The sequence below is a fragment of the Megascapheus bottae genome, chromosome 14 (genome assembly GCF_031878675.1).
Source record: "Megascapheus bottae isolate mThoBot1 chromosome 14, mThoBot2.hap1, whole genome shotgun sequence".
Taxonomy (NCBI): domain Eukaryota; kingdom Metazoa; phylum Chordata; class Mammalia; order Rodentia; family Geomyidae; genus Megascapheus; species Megascapheus bottae.
The window spans coordinates 6,444,833-6,472,265 of record NC_143522.1 but is presented as its reverse complement, the minus strand read 5'-3'; the positions used below and the strand labels follow the sequence as shown (position 1 = coordinate 6,472,265).

The following is a 27,433-nucleotide window of genomic DNA, read 5'->3' as shown; positions in this document are numbered from 1 at the left end:
TGTGCGCGCGTGCACGCACGCGCGCACACACACGGACACACACACACACGGACACTATCTGGAACAAAATAAAAATTTTAAATCCCCCAAATTCTTATAATAAATGTTCCCTTTTATTAAAATTAACTTTGATTTGTCACCTGCAACCAAATGGTTCCTAGAATTTGAGGCCTTATGTATAGTCTCTTCTCACAATGACTACAGGGTAAGCTTCTATTTATTTTGACCAATAGAATAATAGCAAACATAAAATTGTGGCAGGTTCAGGCCTAACCTTTAATTGGCCTGGCAGTTAAAACAAATGCTCTTGAAATGCTTCCTGGAAACCAGCTATCACACAATGAAACTAATAAAAAAAAAAAAATCAGCAACCATGTTGGAAATCTCACATGTGAAAGAATCACAGTCTTGGCCAAGATTCCTAGACAAGCCTGCAACTACATCAGAGCTCCAACTAATACCACCTGAAGCAAAAGCATCAAACTGATTCACAGAAGTTATTAACTTGTATTTTTAAGTAAGTTTTGTAATATTTTAGCCAAAAGTTCCTTTTACATGCAGAAAACTTGAAATTATAGTTTTCTAATATAAGCTATCTCTCAGAAAGGAGGCTGGCAAACTACAGATGTAATTGATGACCTGGCAACCATTTTTATAAAAACAATGTTTTATTGGACCACTATCTTGTATGTTCATTTACATATTGTTTATATGTGCTTTCATGCTACAAAAGCAAAGCTAAGTAACTATGACAAAATAGTATTTAGTACACAAGTCCTAAAGAATTTGCTATCTGAGCCGGGCACCAATGTCTCATGCCTGTCGTCCTAGCTACTCAAGAGTCTGAGGTCTGACAAACACGGTTCAAAGCCAGTCCTGCTGTGAAAGTCCATGAGACTCTTTATCTCTAATTAACCAACAGAAAACGGTGGTAGAGTGCTAGCCTTGAGCTAAAGAGCTCAGGGACAGTGCCCAGGCCCAGAGTACAAGCCTCAAGAAAGGAAAAAAAATACTATTAGTAATTGGCAAGTATTTTAATATAAAAATGATGTAAGTTTCATCTATGGCAGCACACACCTATAATCCCAACACTTGAGAGGTTGAAACAAGATCTTAAGTTTGAGACCAGCCTTGATACCAGCATGAGACCCTGTTGCAAAAAAAGAGAAAAGCAAAATAAAAACACAAAACATGATATAAAAATGTAAACTAATTTTACAATCAATTTCTCTTCACAATCAATTTCTCATGTTTAAAGTATTACATTACTAATATTTCACAGTTTTAAGCTAACAATGTAAATACATCATAATGTGCATACTGAACTGTTTGTTAACAAATGAGGCTGTGATTAGACTAACACATGGACAGGAAGGCAATACTATAGCAAAAATAGATCCATTACTATTTAACTTAAAAGTTTCTACTATGGCAGTAGGGAGTCCCCAGTATTCATCTTTGAATCCTTCATGTATTATGTATGACCTACTTTCAGATAACATTATTAATCAGAAAGGGATGAATGTTTTATGATGATGTATAACTGACAATTTTTAAAATTAATACTTCACAAACCCAACTGCAGAAGAAAACTGGAAAATCCAAATCTTTATTAACCCCAGTTAATGATTACCAAACTTTCCTACCAAAAGTACCTCTGGCACTCTAAATTCTATACAGTTTCTTTGGGAATCTGACATGTTCTAAAGCATCCCTTCACTTTTATAGATAATATCTTTTCCTTATGCCCCAAGTATCTCCTTATCTGGTAGGATTTACTTTCCTGATCTACCAATTAAAAATTTCCTTTACTATAAATCAACCATCTACATAAATATCACTTTGCTATCTCATTACCATTTCACACTACTATATCATTTGTATAAAACTTTAAAAATATTTTCTTAACTATATTAATATTCCATAATTAAAATAAAAATTATATAGTTTCCACACAGGTTTTGAGATGCCATCAAGAGTATCAGGAGTTTCCCATACATTATTTTGAATTTTAACTTTTTACTTAAGTATTTATACTACAGATAACATCCTTACACAAAATTTAAGCTACCAAAAAAAACCTCAAGTGAAGCAGAAGCAGTAGGCTATTGAAATTATGTTCCTAAAATGAGGTAAAATAATGAGAAAAGAGACTGAGGATGAATCAAGATCGAAGTCAGATATCTAAAAGTTGTATTAGGTGCTTTCTATGACCACATTTATAAAAGTAATTATATTTAAATTTATAACACACAAACATTTATAAGTACTTAGTTACTATGTAGGCATATTCACTAAATGTTTATATTAACTATCTCACATATCACAGCAACTCTGCATTAGTATTCTTTCTCATTTACATATGAGAAAACTAAAACTCAGAAAAGTAACTCTAAACACTGTACTTCACTTAAATGTAAACTAAGGTGGACTAATCCAAACCGTACCTACTATCCTCAGATTCAGAGTGAACCTAAAACTATCTAATATTACTCATGGGTAGTATATTTCTTATTTTATGAAGTGGCTTTATTTTAATATGCCATAGCAAAATAATCATAACTTTTGCTTATTAGGTAATACATTTGCAATTTGAAAAGAAAAAGTAGTACTTTGAATACTCCTCCTAAATCATTATTATTCTTTGAAGCTTCATAGTAAGAACACTTACATTCATGTAATTTTTATTCTAATCCTTAAGCATTTTGCAATTTGAACTCTATGTACCATGCAATCTTGAATAAAACTTCACATGTTGTATAGTAGAGTATAGGTAATAGACATTTATTGCTATTTATTACTTGGTGTGAATGTTGGTGCTTTTCCCGCATTTTTTCCTTTTTAAAGAAAGACATTTCAAACCCTAATTATTCTGTAACAGCTTGTAGATGACATGAATATAAGCAACAATACAAATGGTAAAAACAAAGTATGTTCCTGTGGCTGGGATTAATAATATTTTAGAGCAGAAAAGAGGTTTTAGACTTATCTTATATTTTATAGTGATATTTAAATTCTCACTAGACAAATCCAACTAGAATTTCATCCTGTGCTCTTTCTACACATAACAGTAATTAGATTAAGGCTTATCAATCTCTGGCCTGTGTTATCACAGATATTTCTAATGAAAGGAGGTTTATATTCAATCAGCATTTTCTTTTTTGGCCAGCCCTGGGCTTGAGCTCAGGGCCTGAGTACTGTCCTTGGACTTTCTCAAGGCTAGAGCTCTACCACCTGAGCCTCAGCATCACTTCCAGTTTTTTTCTATGTATGTGGTACTGAGGAATCAAACCCAAGTCTTCATGCATGCTAGGCAAGCATTCTTACCACTAGGCCAAATTCCCAGCCCCTCAATCAATATTTTGATAGGAAAAAAATTTTCAAAATGAGCAGTAGTAACTGTAAATCAGGATAAAATAAATTTCAGAGTAGATTTCATAATAGGAGACGATATTTCTACTACAAAATAATTAAAAGGACTTATAAACTTACACAGACTTCCCAAATGTCATTTGTAGAGAAGCACCATCATTTTCTAGAGCAGTATTGAAGGAAACTATACTGTATCTTGAAAACAAATTCTATTTTCAAATAAGATTTGGATAGCCTAGACTAAATACAAGTTAAAAAGATCTACATTTGTACATTTTTCACGTCTTTAAGGTGTTAATAATATTCATTAACATGCAGTCAATCAAAAGCTGGATATATTCTCTACCATGTCAAAATTTATTTCATCATAAAAATCTTTTTCATACCACACCTACTGTAACATCTCCTGGGCATGTATAGCACTAGAAAACAAAATTTAGTAAAGATTAAGAGGTAATCTTCATGTTTCAACTAATTGTGAATTCAAAATAAGGCAATAAAAATAGGTTTTTAAAAATCACACTTTCTGTTGTATGTATATCACATTTCTAAAATTTTCTTTGATAACCATTGTTACTGAGAGTATGAAAATGTATTACTCAACCCTGTGAATGCTATGATATATAAATTAACTATTCCTGATATTAAAGGACTCCAACTTTGGGTACTAGTTGCCATACCCTAATTTGCTATGCTCCCATGAGACTCTCTAAGTACTCACAAATAATTCCAATGGAAAAGTATCTGCCAGATGAACATGTTTATGGGAAAAAAAAACTAGCAGCAGAAGAGGAGAAGGAGGAGGAGGAGAAGGACCAGGAGGAGGAGGAAGAGGTGATAGTAAAGTATATTCTTAGGGAAGAAAAAGAGGGGAGAAAGCAAAAAAGCACCAAGACTGTTCTAAGAAAACCTTAGAACAGTTGTTGAGCATACTTTTCCCCTCTTGGTGGCTAAAATTCCTTCTGCTGAAAACTTGTCTTTCCCCTGTGCTACGTTTATGTCTCTTAAAATTTGTATGTTGAAACCTAACTCTCAGTGTGACAGTAATTAAGAAATAGAACCATGAGGTTGGGGATTGAATGGGATCTCCATTATCATGAATGGAACTGTGTCCTTTCAAAAGTCTTGAGGAAGACATGTTACCCTTTCATCAAGTCACAACACAGCAAAAAGGTACTACTCATGACACTCCTCATCACACTAAGTCTACTAGAACCTTGATCTTCACTTCTCTGCCTCCAAAACTATAGGAAATAAGTTTCTGTTGTGTATAAATTAACCGGATATTTTGTTACTGCATTTTGAGGAGATGAAGACACTTTTTGTATGTGATTGTAGTAAAATTAATGTCTTTCTGTGAAAGATGGATATGACACACAGACTTGGCCAAACAAAAGCTACATTTTCTTTATCCACAATGATTAGTCCAAAGACAAACTTGTAGGCCAGAGCATTCTGGCTTTCTGTATAAAATGTCATGAGAGAAAGGGGTATCAATGTGCAAGAAGTAATGCACGTACTACCTGACGAATGCAACTGTGTAACCACTCAATATCCATTATCCCGACAAAAAAAAAGAAAAGAAAAAAAGGAAAAAAAATATTTAGCAACAAGAAAAAAATGTCATGAGAGCCAGGCCCTGGTGCCTCATGCCTGTAATCCTAGCTACTGAAGAGGCTGAGATTGAAGTTCAAAGTCAGCTGGGGCAGTAAAGTCCCCATGAGATTCTTTTCTCTAAGTACTCACAAACCATTCTAATTAACCACTCAAAAACTGGAAATGGAGCTGTGGCTCAAAGTATTAGAGTGCTAGCCTTGAGCAAAAGAGCTCAGGGACCATTCCCAAGACACAAATGCAAGCCCCATGTCTGACCAAAAGAGAAAAGTTATGAGAAAACAAAAATCTCTTAGCCAGGAGCGTGTCCTAGTGGTAACGTGCTCGTCTAGCTCTGGGTTTGATTCCTCAGTATCGCATACACAGAAAAAGCCAAGCGGTCCTGTGGTTCAAATGGTAGAGCACTAGCCTTGAGAAAGCCCAAGGACAGTGCCCAGACCCTGAGTTCAAGCCCGGGAGTGGCAAAAAAAAAAAAAAATCCTTTCTACACTCAATAGGCGAGAAAAGGAAAGCCTACAATTGCTCATTACTATAACTTCCCAAACTGTCCTTGCCTCCCAGTTCTGACTACAAGAAGTCAGCCTGCAACATTCTCTGAACAGAACACTGAAATGAGAAACAATAATTTCCCCTCTGCTCTGTGATAATATAAATTAATAAATCCCCTCCCTTAAGCTTACTTTTAAGTTGATAGTGTCTTCATTCATAATAGAAGTATTTTAATATACGCAATCCAAGAAAGAGATATAAGTCAAACTAAGTTACAATTATTAACAACATTCAATACAGGAAGTAATATTAATTAGTACATTCTTTGTGGAAGACAAGTTGAATGGTATTAACGAAATTTTAATATTCATATATCTTCAATCCAAATATCCTACTTTTTGAAGTTATCATAAAACCTCAAAATACAATGAGAAATATATATTATCATCTACAACACTGATCACAGTAAAAAATTATAAAACTCAATGTCCATCAGTTAGGAAATGCTAAATATAATCAATGATGTCAATAAAACAAAGGCACTGAAAAGAAAGCTACACATTTTAAAGATCTATATTAAAATATTTTACATGCCAAGCAGTGTGATGTAGTGTTTAAGAGCTTACACTCTAGGGATACACTGATTTAACTTGCAGCTTGGTTTTTAAATTACAGTACCTTGAACAAGTTATTTAATCACTCTTGGCTACACTTTCCTCAACTGAAAAATAGTGACAATGCTAATATCATCATGATGATTAAGTGAACTGATAGTCTCTGTAACAGTCTCTAGAAAGTATTTCATATTTTGTAAGTGCTCAATAAAAATTAACTATTATTATTTTCACCAACATAAAAAGATGTCCAAAATATGCTATAGAAAGAGAAAAGAAAAGAGGAACAAAATATTATATATTCTCCAACTCAAATGTTTACAAGAGTCAGACATATAATTCTAATAGGTTAAGTAGGAAATAAGAGAAACTGAAGAACACATGCTCTATCTTAAGTGGAGAGCGGCTCTTAACAAATTGTTAGAACATGATGGTGGCTGTTAACTGAATCTTAAGGCGCTAAACGCTTTTATATTAAACATTTTTGCATGCGAGTGCTAGTCCTGGAGCTTGAAATCAGGGCCTGAGGGCTGTCCCTAAGACTTTCTTGCTCAACACTAGCACTCTATCACTTGAGCCACAGCTCCACTTACAGCATTTTGGTGGTTAATTGGAGATAGGAGTCTCATGTACTTTCCTGCCTAGACGACCTTCAAACCTCAGATTCCTACCTCCTAAGTAACTAGGATTACAGGCATAAGCAACTTCTGTCTAACTAAAAGAATTTATTTTTCTAATGTTAGAAACTAATGCTTTTGCAAAAGCACAGCATGGGCCTAACAAAACTATGTGTCCTTAGGCATAGTTTGGCCATTAATTTACGAACTTTGATGAGTAGTATGATTGCCTCTCAGTTGCTCAGCTTGCATGTTCCTCTAGTGTTCTATCACTTGAGCTATGCCTCCAGCTTAGTTAGCTCTTCACTGGTTATTCTGGAGATGGACTCTCTCAGACTTTTCTGCAAGGACTAGCTTGACACTGCAATTCTCCAGCTTTCTGCTTCGTAAGTAGCTGCTAGGATGACAGGCATGAACCACCGCGCCCAGCTAGGAAAACAAAGTTTTTAAGTGATAATACTACAGAGAAAGACCAGAGAAATAAGGTATTGGGAATTAATTTAATACTTTACCATTTTATATTATTATACTTTTTTCATTACAAAAACTAATTTTTAGTTTTAAAAACTAATTATGAGTATGACTTAAGAATTTAAAAGCTTTCTCACTTGCAATTTAATTCGAATGTAACTTCTACTATGTGGATATTAATTTTCTGAAGGCATAATTTTTAAAGTTTGCATTACAATTAAAATGTTAAATAGTTGGAGGAGGATCTCATACCATTGAAATGTTTCATTTTTCTTATTTCTGAAAATAAGCTTCACTGTATTCAACTTCTATTTTCAAGGTTTCAACAGTTCTTAATAGGAAGTAGACCATAAAAATCATTCACTTAAGTATACTTTTCCTTGATGTTTAAAAATTGAGAATTAAAAAAAATTTTAGTTCTACTTAGCATTCAGATTGCATTTGTTGTTTCTCCATAACAAGTTTAAGTATTTTTATTAAAATTTCAGAACAAGGGGCCAGGAGTTTGGTCTAGTGGTAGATTGCTTGCCTGGCATGCAAGAAGACCAGGGTTGGATTCCTCAGTACCACATACATAGAAAAAAGCTAGAAGTGGTGCTGAGGCTCAAGTGGTAGAGTTCTAGCCTTGAGAAGTCCAAGGACAATGCTCAGGCCCTGAGTTCAAGCCCAGGACTGGTAAAAAAAAAAATTCCTGAAATCAAATTATGAAGAAATAAGTATAACCATTTATTATAGTAATATTCATCCGCTGATTCTCTAAACCCAAAAGTGAAAATACTCATATTTTTAGACCCTCAAGTCTAACTGAATGAGATATCACAGATAGCTTTTTAACCAGAACTTCATATATACTTCCCAAGGTTATTTCAGATTAGAAATTAAAAGGGAAAGTTCAAGTGTGTAACGTCAAAATTGAAAAATGAATATGCTAGTGCACTTCTACAACTGATTTCACACCTTACAAAAGCAGATATTTATAATGAAATATAGAAATATAATTGCTAAAAACATAGTCACACTTACTTGAATCTACAAAAATTACCCTCTTTACTCTTTAGGCAGCATAAAAGGAGTAGTAGAGTTCCTTATAAAAGATGTTTGGGGGGCCAGGAGTTTGGCCTAGTGGTTAAAATGCTTGCCTAGCATGCATGAAGACCCGGGTTCGATTCCTCGGTACCACATACATTGAAAAAAGCCGGAAGTGGTGCTGAGGCTCAAGTGGTAGAGCTCTAGCCTTGAGAAAGTCCAAGGACAGTGCTCAGACCCTGAGCTCAAGCCCAGGACTGGCAAAAAAAAAAAAAGATGTTTGGATTAAATAACATATTCAAGCACTTAGCATAAACAGAATAGATAACTGCCTAATAACTGCTATCTATAATGATTTAAACTATTAAAACAAAGCAGAAGCAGAAACACAAGAGGGAAAAAGGAGGAGGAAAAGGAAGGGGAAAAGAGGAAGAGAAGGAAGAAGAAGAGGAAGAAGAGAGTCAGGAAGAAAAAGTATTTTCAATAGCTTTAAAAAAAAAAATCAGTCCTGAACTTGAGCTGAGGGCCTGAGCACTGTCCTTGGACTTTCTCAAGGCTAGAGCTCTACCACTTGAGCCTCAGCACCACACTTTCAGCTTTTTTCTATGTATGTGGTACCTAGGAATTGAACCCGGGTCTTCATGCATGCTAGGCAGACAGACATTAAACTACTAGGCCAAATTCCCAGCCCTCAATAGCTTTTAAGTGACCTATATGAAAAATAACATATAGTAGTACTTTATCCTTAAAATCCAGTAATTAAATACAATTTGCCAATATCCAACCTGACTGTATATTATTTCTTATTAGTGCTAGAATAGAAGCTTCAAGAGGTTAAGGACTGAGGCTGTTTTTGTTGTTGTTGTTTTGTTTTGTTCTGTTTTTGGTGGGTCATGGGGATTTAACTCCACCTGGGCTCTATCCCAGCTCAAGGCTACAACCCTAACCTTGAGGCAAGCTGCACTTTCCATTTTCTAGAGATTAATTGGAGAAAAGAGTTTCAGGTCCTTTTGTGCCCTGGCTGGCTTTGAACCTTGATCCTCAGATCTCATCCTCCTGAGTAACTAGGATTACTGCACCTGGCTCTGAGGGTGTTTTATTCACTACTGTACTTCCTACTTATCAGGAGGCCCACTATATAGTAAGTGTTGAACACTCAATACATCAATTTATTTATTCCTCATATTAATTCAATCAGATAAGCATAATTATACCCATTGTAGAACACTGAAGCAAAAAGTGGTTGACTGCCCTTTAAGTGGAAAAAAAAAAACCCTGCAAGTTTTGGGTCCAGACAGAGCTATTTTGATCAGCAGAATTAACCTTCAGCATGACAGAATTTCAGCATTCGTTATAAATTCAAATGTTCAGTTTTTAATATGACTCAAATTCTAATACTTTAAAATAATCCTCACATAAATTATGCCGATCAACTAAAGTAAATTTGACATTATAAAATGATTTAAAAACATAGCTTTGTGACACTGTCCAGAAAGAAATGTACTCATTACCTGACTTATCAAATGGTAACTCCTCTGTACAGTATGTTAATAAATAGCAAAAAAAATAAATAAAAGCCAACCTTATTGATACCATGTTACCAGGAATAGACCTTTCATCTACTCTCAACAGTCATTTTTGTCATAACAGTCAAGTTCTGGTTTATCCACTTTATATACAAATTATATCATTCAATTTTGTTTTGTTTTGTTTTTTGTTTTTTTTTTTTGGTTTTTTGTTTTTCAGTCCTGGGGCTTGAACTCAAGGGCCTAGGTACTGTCCTTGGGCTTTCTCAAAGATAGCACTCTACCACTTGAGCCACAGCACCACTTTTGGCTGTTTCTGTGTATATGGTACTGAGGAATCAAAACCGGGCCTTCATGCATGCTAGGCAGGCACTCTACCACTAGACCATGCTCACAGCTGCACATTATGCAATTTTAAATTAAATGTTTTACAATTACTTCAGTAACAGTAATATGAAAAGAGCACCCCCCCACACACACACAGACATAGAAGAATAAAATCACCTGTTTCAAGAACTTTAAAATCTATTTTGAGTAAGATGCATAAATTTGAAACTGTTAGCAACCCTTTGGAAATACCATACAAAGGAAAGTAACTAAAGATGACTGAGCATTTTTGAGTGAAACCTATATCATACAATTTTCACATGTATAATCTCAGTTTTTAAAACTTTGCAAACCCCACAGGCAGGTTTCTCGTAGCATCTGACTATAATCTTAGATACCTTGGAAGGCTGAGGCTGAGATTGTTTGGGAATCAGAATTTGAGGCCAGTCCAGGGAGAAGAAAGTTCTCAAAGAGCTGTTCATAGTGATAAATGACTGTTATCCTAGCTGGGAATCCTAAGATAGGTGAATCACACCCAGGTCCACAACTGGATAGGAAGCCCAAGCTATCAAAAGCAAGCAAAAATAAGGGCAGAAAATGTGGTTCAGTGGTAAAAGCCACTACTTGGGTAAGAATGAGGCCCTGATTTTAAACCCTAGTACTGCCAAAACAAAACAAAAAACCTCAACTTTAAAATGAGTTATTGCGATTCTGGCTTGGAGAAGAAAATTAAAATCCAAAAAGGTTAATTGACTTCCCAAAACAAAACTATTTTGGCATCCCAAGTCTATCTAGCTCTAGAAAAAAATTTTAAACTATACTATATAGCCTCCTAAATATATATAATTATGGGGTACACATTAATAAATACTATGAAAATAACAAAGACATCATTGAAGGGAATTAACTTGGAGAAAAAAATTAAGGAAATAAAGCTTGAGCTGATTCTGAATTTGAGTCTAAGATTTAACTACTGGCAATATAGAGATTAATACCACCAATGTTTCTTTTAAAAATTCTATTTTTTCCTTTGGTTTTTAAGTACTGAAAATAGTCACAGAAAAGTTTCTCATTTTCTTACATGTTTACATACCTTTCTGTCATAATATTTCTCACTGTAAATTAGAAAAAAATAAGTCAAATATTCTATATGTTTTCAGAGTTGAGATACTAAAAGATAAAATCATATTGCATGAAAGACTTTCTCAGCAGTATAATGAAAGAATGATTCTTAAATGGTGAGAAAAACTAAAAAGTTACAAAATATAGCCATATTAGGATTAAAACATAACTTTCTGCTCCTTAATTTTTTATCAAATACCAATAACTAAAAAGAATTATAAAGTCATTCATAAAGGATCCATTTGAAATTTCTTTGAAGCGTCTGAGTTTATGTTAAAAGCTCATGTAAAGTCTGAATTCTATGCCTGATTTACTGATTTTAATGCCTGATTTGCTTATCTTATTAAATTGATTTAAATTACACACTTTGAAGTAAAACTGATGCTTCAAAAAGTACTGTATGCTCTCACAGCTTAAAGTCTAAACCTTAGAATAGCTCATGATGCAATGCCATATACCCTAAAAAGAATCCATACCATGGTATTTTCTTTTTAATTTTCATTTCCTTATTCTTTAACTTCTCAATTAAGAATACTCTAAAGGGGCCGGGAGTTTGGCCTAGTGGTTAAAGTGCTTACCTCGCATGCATGAAGACCCGGGTTCGATTCCTCGGTACCACATGCACAGAAAAAAGCTGGAAGTGGTGCTGAGGCTCAAGTGGTAGAGCTCTAGCCTTGAGAAAGTCCAAGGACAGTGCTCAGGCCCTGAACTCAAGCCCAGGACTGGCAAAAAAAAAAAAAAGAACACTTTAAAATGTACACTAGATTTAATCTGACTCTTTTATATGTAAAAATATTGGCAAAACTACTATAAAACTTAATTGAGTTAGTTTTTGGTTTGTTTTCATTTTTATGACAGTTGTATGGTTTCAACTCAAGGCCTTGAGCTTGCTAGGCAGGCACTGTACAACTTTAAGACATGTCCCAGACCTTTCATGATTTACTTTTCAGCTAGTCTTATGTTTTTGTCCTGGATGCCTCAGAACAACAATGGACAGTCTCTCACGTGGCTAGGATCATAGACACATACCATTACTCCTAGCTTGTTGATTCAGGTAAGGTCTCACTACTTTTTCAATCTGGCTTCAGATTATTATCTTCCCAATCTCTGCCTCCTCCCAAGTAGCTGAGATTTCAGATGTAAGTCTCCATGTCTGGTCTCTAGGGTTAGTTATAATTATGAAGCTTTCAAGAAGTTCTACTCAAAAATAATTAAATAATTTAATTTATAAATTTCATAAACAACCTGAGAGAATTTCTACTTGGCAATATTAAATGTTTGCTTCTTAAGAGGCCACTAAAACAAAAGGGGGCCAGGAGTTTGGCCTAGTGGTAGAGTGCTTGCCTAGCATGCACAAAGACCCGGGTTCAATTCCTCAATACCACATACATAGAAAAAAGCCGGAAGTGGTGCTGAGGCTCAAGTGGTAGAGCTCTAGCCTTGAGAAAATCCAAGGACAGTGATCAGGCCCTGAGCTTAAGCCCAGGATTGACCAAAAAAAAAGCCACAAAAAAGTATCATAAATATAGATGTATGTGTATGGTATTTATGTTCACTAGTTCCAATTACTTTTATCCAGGTTAAGTTAATCTTCTCTTCTTCCTTGGAATTTTCTTCTCTGCCTAGTTGCAAAGGAAGGAATTCTTGATAGATAGTTACATTACTTTTATTTTCAAGATTTCCCTTTTTTAAGATCTCAAATTCCAAGTGTACTTTATTGTTTTTAATCCTATTTACAGAAGCAAAATATAGATGTTATCTATTTTACTGACTTCCATAAAAGCACCCTGTTCAACTTATCCAGGAATCTATCACCAGTAAGAGTAAAAATAGACTCTTATTCATCACTCCCTCCCCAAAAGCATACTGTTGGTTCTCTACTACGTAATTTCAAGTTCAATTACGAAATGTGTCTTTAATATAGCAAAAACTCTTACTGTAACAACTAACAGATTGCAAACTGTCCAATAATGATAACATTAAGTAAACGGCTAACAAACTGATTTAGTATATTTTTACTTTGAATAAATAGTTAATTCCCTAATACATTGCTTTCAACCAAAATTGTATAAACCGGTTGGGTGCAGATGATTCACATCTACACTACTAGCTATCTGGAAATTGAGCTCTGAGTACCATTATTATTAGAAGCCACTGAACAAGAAAGTCCATGAGACCCTTATCTCCAGTTAACTACCAAAAGGCAGAAATGGAGCTGTGGCTCAAGTGGTAGAGCATTAGTCTCAAGCATACATACACAACACACACACACACACACACACACACACACACACACACACACACACACATACATCCAGAGAGAGAGAGGGGGGGGGAGGGAGAGAATAATAACCTAGCTTGAAAAATAAATTTCAAGAACAGTTGCACATAGTCACCAAGTGCAGGGATTCATACTTGTAATTCTAGGTATTTGGGAGGTAGGTATAGGAAGACTAAGGTTTGAAACTACCTCCAGCAAAATATTACAAGGACTCTATCTCAAAGAACAAATTGGGCATGATGGTTCTTGCCTATAATCCTAGCTTTGCTGAAAGTACCAGTTTCTACTTCTACTTTTCCAGGGCCAGCTTCAGGCTAAAATGAGACCCTATCTGAAAAATAATTAAATAAAAAGGGTTGGCGATTTGGCTCAAGTTGTGGAGTGCTTGCTTGACAAGCAGAAGGCCACCACTCAAACTCTAGTACAAAACGGGCTTTCATATCTTACACTTGTAATCCTAGTTACTCCGAAGGATGAGATCTTAGACTTATGGCTCAAAACCTGCTGGGGCAGAAAAGACCCAAGACTCTTATCACCAATTAACCAGAAAAAAAAAAAAGTTGGACTGGAGGTATGGTAGAGTATCAGATGTGAGTGAAAGAGCAGAGTGTGAAATTCTTACTTCAAGCCCAAGTAAAAAAAAAAATAACAAAAATAATAAATAAAACAAACCCTAATACAATCTTGCCAAGTCATACAGATCAATTTTAAAACCCTAAAAACAACAAAAAGGTAAGCTTGCTATAACACATAATCCTATTTGACAGGACTTGGGTTTGTTTGCAACAGTAATTTACCTAAAGACATTTTTCTCAAAAATATACTTATGTATCTCCTTATCAATAAGCATTTGTTCCATTATTGCTCAACAATTATAACTATATAGCCTAGTATAATAAAATTTATTCAATAATAAATATTATTGAAGTGAAATATGAGGTTTGTTTGTTTGTTTTTTGCCAATTGGAGAGCTTGAACTCAGGGCCTCGGCTGTCCCTGGACACTTTTTGCTCAAGGCTAGCGCTCTGCCACTTGAGCCACAGCACCACTTCCAGCCTTTCTATGTATGTGGTACTGAGGAATCAAAACCAGAGCTGTGTGCATGCAAGGTGAGCACTCAACCATTAGGCTACACTCCCGGCCCAAAATATGAGTTTTAAAATTTCTCTTTCCTAGCAGGTAATAAGATACATGCCTAAAATCTCAGCACTCAGATGACTAAGTAAGAACGATCACAAAACCAAAGCAAGCATCGACTACATAACAAGCCTCAAGTCAAAACATAATAACAGCCCTTTCCTAAAAATTCAAATGATTTTTTTTACCTAAACCAACCTCAGTAATAATTTAGATAATACATATAGAATACCCAATGGAACACAGTCTCTATTATTCTATGTTATAGACATATAAATACCTCTGTAAACTTTTTATAGTGGCAGACTTAATGTGCGGCCTTGATAAAAAATGTCTTTCAAGATGAGAAAGTGCAACCAAAGTGACATGTTCAAATTCAGTGTACTTGCCGTGCAATTAATAAGACTATAAGTAATTACTACTGAAACTATTTTTAAAACTCTACATCTGTCCTCCACCTTGTCTCTAGTTTTCAAGCAGCAGACACTTGTCCTACGTTGTTTATTACCAAATTAGTATCTATCATTCAAGAGCAACAGAAACAGAAATAAAAATTAGACCGTAAGTAACTAAAGGCTATGTGTATGTGTGTGTTTGTATGTATGTATGTGTGTATGTATGTATACATGTGTGGGTAAACACATATACATATAGCTTGCATTTCTACCACATGCCTGGACAGGTGTCTGTGGCTCACACCTATAATCCTAGTTATTCAGGAGGAAAATATGCTACCCAGGAAGGAAAATCTGTAAGATTCTTATCTCCAATTAACCACAGAAAAGCCAGAAGTGGATCTGTTAAAAGTCAAATGGTAAGAGTGCTAGCCTTGAGTGTAAAAGTTCAAGGACAGTGTACAGGCCCTGAATTCAAGGCCAGGAATATCCTCCACCCCAACACACATAATTTTAAAAACTTTCCTATCCGATAAATCAAGTCAGCTATTCATAAAGATTATTTTTCTTAGATATGAACTATAATCTTCAACATAAAATATTTCCATGTACAATTTAATTTCATATACATGTGCTATCATTTCCCTCTAAAAGCTAGCATAGCTAAAATATGCACTTTGTATTAATTACTATAATCTGATTTCTTAGTCCTAGACAGTCAAGCCAAAAAGAAATACTACTGCTAAATATTTCCATTTCTTTCAAAATTCTAAGACAATTAGTTCATAAGACAACTATATTGTCCAAATCTCTAAATGAAATGAAGAAAAACATTTAGAGGATAAGAAATTTCAAAGTATAAACAGTATCTTTCGAAGATAATAAAAATGTCACACAAGTCATTAAGGACTTTACAAATCACAATACACTTTCACCAAAATATTATCAGACACATAATAAAATGTATGTGGGTGTACCACACTTTCCCACTCCATTGGTAAAACACGTTTAGATAAAATATTTTAAAATTACTACTGTGAAACATGCTGGATTTTTTTTTTAATTTCGTTTTGAGACAGGATCTTCCCTATCCAATCCAGGCTGCCTTTTACTACCATGCCCACTGTAAAAATGCCCTTCACTTTCAAGAATAATGCAAACTAGCCAGTTCTGTGGCATATGCATGTAATTGTACATGCATGATTGCAGGCTGTCATGTATACACGCATTCTAGAAGCAGGGGTGTATGGCCAGCCTAAGCTACATAGTGACAGTTTGTCAGGAAGGAAGGAAGGAAGGAAGGAGGGAGGGAGGGAGGGAGGGAGGGAAGGAGGGAGGGAGGGAAAGAAGCCACAAATTCCACTATATAAAAATCAGTTTCGGGGCTGAGAGTTTGGCCTAGTGGTAGAGTGCTTGCCTAGCATGCACGAAGACCCGGGGTTCAATTCCTCGGTACCACATACTTAGAAAAAGCTGGAAGTGGTGCTAAGGCTCAAGTGGTAGAGTTCTAGCCTTGAGAAAAATCCAAGGACAGTGCTTAGACCCTGAGCTTAAGCCCAGGACTGGCAAAAACAACAACAACAACAAAAAAAAAATCAGTTTCAAGTATAGCCTCTTAATTTTCTCAAGTATGGAATTTTAATACTTAAATTCTGTGAAGAATGATATTTTTTGCATTGTAAAAGCATACCATTTGGAGTTCTAGAATACATACATCACTGAACGATGTTTTGGTTTTGTTTTCAAAACCACATGAAGTGTTAATGCCATAGAAATTAAGCTATAATGAAGACCACTATCCACTGACTAACAAGTCTTTTCATCTGATTTTTCTCCGCACTTTAAGGTTTCATCCTATTAAATAATGCTGTCAATAAAGTTTCAATGAAAATCTTTACTGTAATTTCTCACTTGAAATATCTATTTTTGTCATCAAATTTAACTGCCCTTTTTACTGCTCTGTGCATATCTGCAACTTCCCTTTTCATCCTTCAGATACATCCTTATTCCTGGCCCTAAACTTTCCCCCAGGGACTACTGTACTTCATTCTCAAGAGAGCTTCTCTAAACTGTCTTTAATTCCACTGCCAAGTTGTCTTCTCTCCTTGACATTATGCCACCTACCTCTTCCACCTGGGCTTTTCAAGGCCTTTATGCTGCATTTTTATTCTGCTCAAGAACCTCATCCTCCACTACATAATTATTTATAAGGTTGCAACTGACTTTCAACTCCCCTTAAAAATGTCAGTTTCTTCTTGACCCTGTTAAATGTACTAAATCATCCAGTCATATTATCTTAATTCATGCAAATATGGAATTTCCTTTACACTTAGACCCCAAATACAAAGATTAAGATACTTAGGCAACTTTTGTGCAATAATCAACATGCACAATTAATAATTAACTGTTGTGCAATAAATTAACTGCCTCTTCAGTTGTTCATTCATGTTATCCCTACTGGACTATACTTTTGTCAGATATAGACAGCATCTCTTTCTGTTTGTTTTGCCGGTTGTGGGGCTTGAACTCTGGGTCTGGATGATGTTCCTAAGCTCTTCTGCTCAAGGCTACTGCCTTACCCATTGAGCCACAGCACCACTTCTGGTTTTCTAGTGGTTAACTGGAGATAAGCGTCTCTCAGACTGTAGTGTCCAGGGTGGCTTTGAACCTCTGTCCTCGGATCTTAGCCTCCTGAGTAGCTAGGATTACAGGCGTGAGTCACTGCACCTGGCTTTGGGCAGCATCTTTCAAAGCATTCTGTACACCCTAACCTGATCAAAAATGATTTGCTAAATAAAAATATTAATTAAAAAAATAAATAATAAATGCTCTTAAAAAATCCCTATAGCTTATCTTTTAAACATCTTTGGCCTTTTGTTTCCATAACCAGCTGACTTTTTTGTTGTTGTTGTTTCTGTAAAACTTCACTTTCATTATTCTATTCATCTTAAAGGCATGGCCAGAATTTTTGTTCGTTTTTGTAAAACTTCACTTTCATTATTCTATTAATAGTAAAGGCATCGCCAGAATTTAAAGTATAGTTGAGATATACACTTTGAGGGAATACACTTTTACATCCCATGATCAGATTCTTTGAAAATCTGTAATGCCAACTTTAAGAATTCCAAGATACAACTGAACCGTCACAAAAACAGCTTCAGCACCAAAAGAAAAACAGCAAATATTCTGCACATTCGGATTTGGGGAATTCCCTTTCCTGCAACTGGCTTAGACTAGCTTCTCCATCATAGAGACTTTGGACAGAGAATATTCAATTAATGGCTGTTGGTGTCTACAAAGAATGCCATTTGAAAGCAATTCAATTGCTAAGAAAAAAAAAGAGGAAAGGGGACAGTAAGTATCCCCTTCTCCTAAATTCAGCAAGTAAATTAAGCATTGTATCTACTCAGTCTCAGAAATTATTTTCGACCCGATAAAAACGCAGGTCTCCTTCAATTGAGTCCCTCTCAAGCACCAGCTCAACCTGTCAGAATCTGACAAGGAAAAAAATAATAATAAAACAAGAGGGGGAGACCCTAGGATTCCCGTCTACACTGCTTCTTTCCCCCAAATCACATCAGTGAGTGTGGGATTTCCTTCACTCCAAACTGAGCCCTTGGATTCCAAATATAGTTCTTTAACCCCTGCCACGCCACTCAGTTACACGTACACCTCGCCAACTACAGAACCACAGCAGAAACCTCTACAAATTGGCTAGCTATTCATCCTGGAAGTCGTGCCCTGCAGCAACCGCCTATCGCCGAACTCAGGGATATTACCCAAATACAACGCAACGGAATCAGACATGCAGAGCACACACGACTTCCGCGAGGGAGGGAAAGGCGACCCGGGAAAAGTACTCTCCTCCTCAGGACCATCCTGAGGGGGGTGGGAGGGGAAGGAGCCCGAAAGAAGAAACCCTTTCCTCTCAAGTCAAAAAGAGCTGGAACCCCCCGGCTGCAGGCTGCAGCCAATCCTCCCCTCACGAAGGAAAAGGCAGGCAGGCGGAGGGGCCCTTCGCTCGGAAAGGAGGAATGCAGACTTTCGGAGGTCCGAACGCCATCCGCCACCCCCCCCCCGATCCCCAGGTGTGTGCGGGGGGTGTGGGGGGCGGGGAAGGCCAGGGTTGTCCCGCGGGCGGCTGAGGGGGATACCCGGCCCGCAAGGGGCAGCGGGAGGCGGAGCAGAGTTTCGCCTCCTCCACACCCAAGTCGTGTCCGGTCGGTGCCCGGGGCAGGTCGGGCCGGGGCCGGCGTGGGGCCGGGGAAAGGAGGGTGGGAAGGAGAAGGGGGTGGAGATGGGGGTTCCCTCTCTCGGAGGGAGAGCATCCGAGGAGGACGCACCCCGCCGGCCCGGAGCGGCGCGCTCTAGACTGCGGAGCCGAGATCCCGCCGCCTGCACCTGCAGCACGAAGCCCCGCAGCGCCCGCCGCACCGGCCCCTCGGTCCCCCAGGAGCCGAGGACTCCGGCGGCGAAGTCGCTGGGGGCCTGACACCCCCCACGGGGCCTGCCCCGGCTCCCGAGGGAACACGCGGGAACACCCCAACCTCCAGCAGCTCTCCGCGGTTGTAAAATGCACCCCCCCTCCCCGGTCCTCTTTTCCTCAGCCTTTCCCCCTTTCCCCGAGGCCGCAGAAGAAGGCCAGCACACGGCACAAGCCTCTGTCGAGCCGAGAACAGTGTGGCCACAGCGGGTCCAGGACTTGCTTCCTCTCCCCGCGGTTACCTGTGAGGACTCCGACGCGGATTTGATGGTCGTGGTTAGTGAGGATCATTCCCTCGGTCGCCATGTTTCCCAGCGCAGTCACCGCACTGACAGGAGCCGGGAGAAAAGCCGGAGCCCGGAGCGCGCGGGCCGGGAGCGCGCTCGCCTCGGAGAGCGCGAGAGCGAGGGCGCCCGGGGAGCGGGTGGACGAGGCAGCGGCGGCGGAGCGCCCGGTGGCCGGCGTGGGGCGGACGGGGGGCGCTCTGAGGAGTGCGCGGGTCCGCGGAGGAGGCGGAGCTGGGGCGCGCGACCCCGAGGCCGGCTGGGAAAGGCGAGCTGGGGTTCGGGAGGGGGAGCGGGAGACGCGGTGGCAGCTTGGGGAGAGCGGAGCGCGCGGAGGCGGTGGAGCAAGGCCCGTGAGAGAGAGGGAGAGCGAAAAAGCGAGAGTCGATGGCGGTGCGGCGGTGCGAGACCCCCGAGGCCTGGACTGCCGGGGACCCGGAGGAAGAGAGAGCACACGCTCGGGAGGTGGCGGGGGCGGACTCGGGACCGGGGCGGAGCTACACCCCGAGGCGTGCAGCTCGTGGAGAGTGAGGGGAGGAGTGAGCGCTCGGCTGCGGAGTACGGGCCAGCGCCGGCCCCAGCCCGAGGAGCACCCGAGTAACGCCGGATTGGCTGAGAGAACGCGGAGCGGGTGCGCGCGAGACACGAGCGCTGCCTCCGCCGGGCCCCAGACAGAAGCAATCCCCCGCCGAGCCGATAGCGAGTCAGTCCCCGGCCGCCTCGGGCCGCCACTCCCGACGGCGCACCGCTCAGGGGGGTGGCGCGCGCGCCGCGGACCCGGGCTGGCTCGGCACTCTGGGTCGCTCCTCGCAGCTCTGGAAGGCGGCCGGCAGTCCCGTTAGGATGGCGCGGGAGAGCCTAGAGGTGGCTTCGGTGAAGCCGCGTGGGTGGCCCACAGAACCCGCGGTGGGCGAAGAGGGGCGGCCTCCTGTCCCGCCTCAGCCTCGGGTTTCCCCGGTCGGCTCGCCCCCTTACGAGGATGTCTGCCTCACCCCGCTTGGCGATCCCCTCTCCCTCCAAACAGTTCCAAGGCGAGGAAGCTCACAGATGAAGGTTGGGAGTCTCGCCGGGCACCCAGAGCGGACACCTGGCTCCCCGCCGTCCTCTGTCCCTCCGTGCATGCGGCAGTCACTTCTGGGCCACCATCTCTGCTGTTAACCCCAATCGACTGAGTTTTAGAGAAGGTCTGGTTTCTTCCAACTGAATCACATCAGTTGCCATGGCAGTTGAGTTTCACTTCAAGAATTGTGGGATAAGACATCTTTCTGTGAACTTTTATTTCTGTGCCCCTTTAATGAGATGTTATTAATTACCTGTGGCTACTTCGTGTAGGTGTCTTTTTCTGATCCTTTCCGTTTGTGAATATGTGAGTTTGTGAGTATTTTTTTTCTTTCTCTGCCATAATAAAACTTGAAAGCATAAAAAATGAAAAGTGGACCATCAAAAAAAATGTATAATTGGTGCCTAGAGTTTGGCCTAGTGGTTAAACTGCTTGCCTAGCATGCATGAAGACCCGGGTTCAATTCCTCAGTACCACAGACACAGAAAAGGCCAGAAGTGGTGCAGTGCTGCTCAAGCGGTAGAGAAAGGTCAAGGACAGGGCCCAGACCATGAGTTTAAGCTCTGGTTAAAAAAAAGAAAACAAGTCAAACACATCATTAACTCACTTCCCATAATTATCACGGTAGATACTGATAGCCATCAGAATCTTAACTGGCTTCAAATGAGGGAGACAGATGAGTATATAATTTTTATTTATTCGAAGATGAAAATCAAGAAGTTGGTTTTTATCTTTATGCTGTACCACACACTGTTAAGAAAACTGATTAGAAAACTTGAACTTTTAGAGATTTAAAAGTGCCCACTAACAGATTCTGTGAACTTGAGTTGGGGACTTGAAAGAAATGATAAGAGTACGTATACATGTTCTTTTAAGTAAAAAAAAAAATCATAATTATTTTCCATTTTAATTTGTTTTATCCATTGGTTGTTCAAGAGACTACATTTTGTCAAGAACTTACAAAATTTATCCTGTTGATTTCTAATTTTATACCATTAGTGTCAGGAAAGATACTTGAAATGATTTTAATCTTAATCTATAAAACCAGCTGTAACAAATTTAACATGATCTAGTCGGGGAAAAATATATTGGTTGAGAGAAATATCAAGACTGCAGCTGTAGGGCAGAATGTTCCATAAACATATGTTAGGTGCATTTGGTTTAGAGTTGGGTTTAAATACAGTGTTTATTTTCTGCCTGAATGCTTAATGTGTTGAGGTCCTCTACTGTTATTATATTGCAGTCTAACTCTGATTTAGAACTAATAATAATTGCTTTATATACTGAACTGCTTGGGGATTGAGTAGTACATATTTACAATTTGTTGAATTGACCCTTTTGTTGTTATGTAATTTTTTTATGGTTTTGGACTTAAAGGTTTATTGTTTCATATAAGTATATTACTCTTGTTCTTGTTTTGCTAGCATTTGCTTGGAATATCATTTTTTGTTCCCTTACTTTCAGTCTCTGTGTGCTTGTGGGGGGAAGTGAGTTTCTTGTAGGCAACATACAGTTAGGTTATGCATATTTTTTATATCTTTCTATTCTATATCTTCTCATTGGACAATGTGTTCCATTTATATTCAAAGTTGTTATTGGCAGGTATTGCCATTATCTTAATTTTTTTTATTGTTTTGTTCCTTTTCTATTCCTTTAATGATTTTCTTTATGGCTTTCTGAAATGAGAAACTTTTTTTTTCTTTTCTCTTTTTCTTACTTATTTTTTTAGTAGCTTCCATTAGTTATACAGAGGAAGATTTCTATCACTCTCCCTTTGCCCTCTTTTTTTTTCTATATCATTGAGCTCAACTTGAAAATGTTTTAGTTGACCAAGTGACATTGACTCATCCCTGTTATCCTAGCTACTCAAGAGACTGAGATCTGAAGATCATGAATCAAAGGCAGCCAGGGCAGGAAAGTCTTCAAAGTCCACAAGACTGTTGACTCCAACTAGCTACCTAAAAAGCTGTAAGTAGAGTTGTAGCACACTAACCTTCAGCAAAACAGCTTAAGGACAGCATGTGGCCCTGTGTTGAATACCCAGGACCTGCACACACACACTCAGAAAGGTTTAGTTGGGTTGAGGATGGAGCTCAGCAGTATATCACATGATTCCTTGTTTTGGATTTTTTTTTATTATTTTTCTTGGTTCCTTATGTTGAGTAATATGCATCTGATAGAATGGTCACCTCCTCTAGTTTTACAATGTGATTTTCTAGAGATTTTTTTTTGTGTAATTGTATCTTAGGATATTGAGTAGGATAGTCTAGGTAGCAGTATAGTTTTTTTCACCTTTTCATCAGCTGTAAATGTCTTGATGGATTAGGCTGTAGGAATTTGTGGGGTTTGTCTTTCCATCTCTGGATATGGGTAGAACTGCTCTTGGAAAAGTGAATCTGACTAGTGAGTATTTTTGTGTCATCATTCTGGGCCCAACTTCCTGCTAGATAGTGCTACCTGTTCCGTTGGAGGAAGGAGTACTATGGAGTCAGTACTGGAGCCACTAGAGTTAGGCTCCAAAACACCAGGGGTGAGGAACTGTACTTATTGGGATTGGGATATGAAAGCTGACCACCTCTTGGCAGTTTATTTTCTGGAGCAGTGCACTCTGCTGGCTCCAGGGTCAAGAAGGTGCCAAACAGTGACACATTAGATTAGGAACAGGGTGGTGGTGGTCGTGGTTGTGGTGGTGGTGCACAACATAGACTCCCTTTTCAAGATAATACATTATGTAAACTGCAGGCACTAAAGTCTGGAGCTTCTGGGAACTGTAAGGTTGTTCAGTAGTGAAGACTGTAGGTGTCCAGAGTATTAATGAGAGCTGCAGTGATGTTGCCTAATTACCTTTTGTTCAATGATGTCTCAATTGATATTCCTATTTAATTTCAGAACAGAATTGTTTACCATTTCTTAGGAGAAAAAATAATACATGCGAGCACACACACCCACACAAAATCCCAAATCTAAAAACTGATATGGATTGAGTTTAAGTGAACTTTTCTACAAATCAAAAATAATACGTGCATTTGTATTAATACAAAGTGCATCAAACACTACCAATCTCTTGTAGTCATTGCAGAAAGTCAGTGTTGGGGATGATGAGTGTGAATAAATATCCTATAAATAGCTAGAAAATCAGATAAACCACAAAAATAGTACCACTCAAAGGCATAATTTATAAATATTGCAGAAAAGACAATATTTTTCCTCAGTTGGTATTGACATTAAAAACTATCTCCCAAGCACAAAGATATGAGGTGTTTTATTTTCAACAAAGCATGATTGGAATATAAGTATAAATAAAATAATGATGCTTCAGTCTCCAAATGTTTCCTGCTTAATATTTTGGCTCCCTATAACTATTGAGGTATGGGAATGCTCTAGATATTAAATATAGATATATTTCAACCAAATTAGAAGCTGTAGCTCTCTCTGTAAATCAAATTAATATCTGGTTTATCAGTAAATCTCTTGAGTCAAAATAGCTTGAATAGGTTTCTGATCTTTTGGATCAGTTGACAAAATAACTTTGTGTTCATAAATCTGAGATCCATATCCCTTATTTAGGAAACCATTGGCACCATTTGATAAATAGCCAATTTAACAGATAACCTGCATTGCCATAGATGAAAGAGTACAATGTGGAATCTTTAAGCAGGATTTTAAAAATGTAGAATATTTCACCATTGTGTTTAAATGTTTGGAGCATTTGAAAGTCTGATGACAAGCCTGAGTGATAATGCACTTTTTTTTTTTTTGGTGGATCATGGGATTTGAACTCTGGGCCTGAGCGCTGTCCCTGAGCTGTTCAGTTCAAAGCTACTGCCCTACCCCTTGAGCCACAGCAACCCTTCCAGTTTTCTGGTGATTAGTTGGAGATAAGAGTCTCACAGACTTTTTAGTGTCTGAGCTGGGGTTGAATGGTGATCTTCAGATCTCAGCCTCCTCAGTAGCTAGAATTACAGGCTGTGCCTGACAGTGTACTTTACCATTTAATAATGTCAAGGGACAAGATTCATTATTTAAGAAATTGTTAATTTTTACTAGTGGGAAAACTATGTTATTTAATGCCTCAACAAAAAAGTCTGGAGGTTGAGATCACATACTAATCTAAATCTGGTGTAGTCATAAAATACATTCAGTTGGTGTACTTTTAATCCAGTCTTAAAATAGGGGATCCATGGTCTTCAGTTAAATGACTAGTTCCATGTAGAACTTCTGTTAAGTTTTATGTTTGTCTTTTGTCTTATTATTGTCTTAATTGATTTGGAAAAATCTCAGGGCAGTCAAGGTCTCTCTGCAAACAAATATAAAAAGTGACTTTTTTGAAACAATGTAGATTATATTCTCAAATGACTTAGCAGAACATGAAACTTTAAGTCTTTTGAGTATTAGCTTTATTCTCAAGAGGGGAAAAATGCAAGTTAGACTGGAATTTGAGCTGTCAGTCATAATATCTAAGGTCTGGTAACCAGTTCTGGCTTGAACTAACAGATTTTGGACACCTTTCTGAGCTCCACCTATCTGAGCTCCACAGTTTTGTTTTGTTTTTCCCAGTAAAGTGAAGGAACTTTATATTTATCTAAAATTCTTTTCAAATACCAAACTACCAAAAAGAACCAGCAAAAATCCAGGCTAGAGGCATAGCTAAAGTGGCAGAGCTTCAGCCATGGTCTACAACCAGGAAACCCTGAGTTCAAACCCTTGCGTGAGAAAAAAAGAATAGTAAGAATTGAAAACAAGCTCTCTGTATAGCACCTTAATAACAATGAAAAAATTGTTAAAAAAAAAAAACTGTGTTTAAAGACAAACTAATCTTGGGACTTCGGGGACATGGCTTTGCCTATTACTAGAAAAGTAGTTGTGACAAAATACCTGAGAGAACAACCTACGGCTTGCATTGGCTCACAGTTTACATTGTTCAGTCTAGTTGCTTAGACCCTGAACTTAGGTAGGACATCATGGACATGAGAGTTTGACCGTGGAGGCTTTTTGTCTTATAATGGACAGGAAACAGAGAGGGTTCTGAGACCAGGTATAATCTTGAAAGGCACACCCCCTGTGATTTCTTTCCTCTAGCTAGACTCCACCTCCTAAAGTCTCCACAGCAAGCTAGTACCACCAACTTGAAACCAAGTTTTGTTCAACAAATGAGCCTGTGGAGAACATTTTCTCCAAACCATAACAGATACATATGGCCTATGGAATGTTCTTTGATCCAAAATTAGTACTGCTAAGCTAATCACAGTAAATGAAAAGATCTAAAGATCTTAGTAACTACAAATAACCCACAAGACAAGCATCAAAAGACCTGAGACTTGGCAATGGAGTTTCTGAAGCCTTTATACAATATCACTTAACAGAGCTACTGTTTTTTCTTAGACACTGTGTTAGCTGGTAAATATTTAATGATGAACAAGACATTGTCCTGTGCCTTAAAGAGCTCACCACCTGGTGAGAAAGACATTTGAGTAAAAGTAATGGTAATATACTAGTATGTAAAAGAAGACAGCTGAGAGCAGTGATTCTCAAATATAACTATGCGTTAAAATTCCCTGGTAATCTCTTTTATGATTACAGGTATTTTTTTTCCTTACATGGAGATATCATGATGTAAATCAGGTGGGAGGTCACAGTGAAATGCTATCTTTCAAAAAATCCACAAAGAAGTCTAACATAGAGTGGGATTGAGATTCACTGGGATGGATGAAGAGTACCAAATTTAGTCTTTAAGGGTGATCTTAATCTTTCAGTTTGTTCCTGGGGATAATGGTACTCAATGGTGTATCAGGGAACTGTAATTTGTTCTATAGAGCTCAATGTAGGATGTTTGATATAAGAGGGAAACTGAAAGTTAAGACAGGAGGTAGGCAGGAGGCAGACCATTTATGGCCTATGAAGGAAAGTCAGTGAGAAACCAGTAGGGGAGTGACACTACCTCATTTCTCTTTTAGGAAAGATAGCTTTAGTAGAAAGATGGATTAGAGGTTCTGGAAGCAGGGGAACCAATTATAAAGCAGTGGTAACTCAGACAAGAAAGAGGACTTGAACAATGCTATGGAAGGGTGGGAGATATTCAAGGAATAGTGAGTGCTAGTGATTATACCCATAGTCCTAACTACTCAGGTGACAGATCTAAAGGATAGGTTCAAAACCAGACAAGGTAAAAAAAAAAATAGAGACTAGATTCATCTCCAAAAAACAATGTCAGGCTTGAGTCATGGCTTCCAGCTGTGAGCAAAAAAAAAAAAACAAGCAAGACTACAAGGTCTTAAGTACCGATGTGTGTGTGTCGCGCGTGTGCACGTGCATGCATGTGCATACACGCTTACACATCTCAGTGAATTAGAGAAATTGGTAAGAAATAAGAGCAGTCTAGGAATATAATTTTTATTTTTTCACCTAATGCTAATCTGCCAGCCCTAGAATTAAATCTAGACAGAGAACTCTTTTCTGTGGATTTAACTATGTACAATGCGGTTTGAATCTTCAACTTCAAAAGTGATCAAAATAATCAGAAGCTGTTTACCACTACTAAATTCCTGATATGCCTAAGGCCACACTCTAACATTTCCACCAGTTGGTAGTAGGAGAGAGGAAAAACAGCACTAAAAC

At 38.4% G+C, this 27,433-nt stretch overlaps 1 protein-coding gene across 8 annotated transcripts in view; it reads right to left on the bottom strand.

The window, feature by feature from the left end:
* Positions 1–19,797, bottom strand: part of Gphn (gephyrin) — a 337,298-nt gene extending 317,501 nt beyond the window's left edge. For all 8 annotated transcript variants that reach the window (XM_090344303.1, XM_090344305.1, XM_090344307.1 and 5 more), the window contains exon 1: positions 19,717–19,797. In XM_090344303.1, coding sequence (XP_090200429.1) covers positions 19,717–19,780 — 64 coding nt within the window. In that variant the 5' untranslated portion in view covers positions 19,781–19,797. The remainder of the gene's footprint in view (positions 1–19,716) is intronic.
* Positions 19,798–27,433: the final 7,636 nt, after the last annotated feature.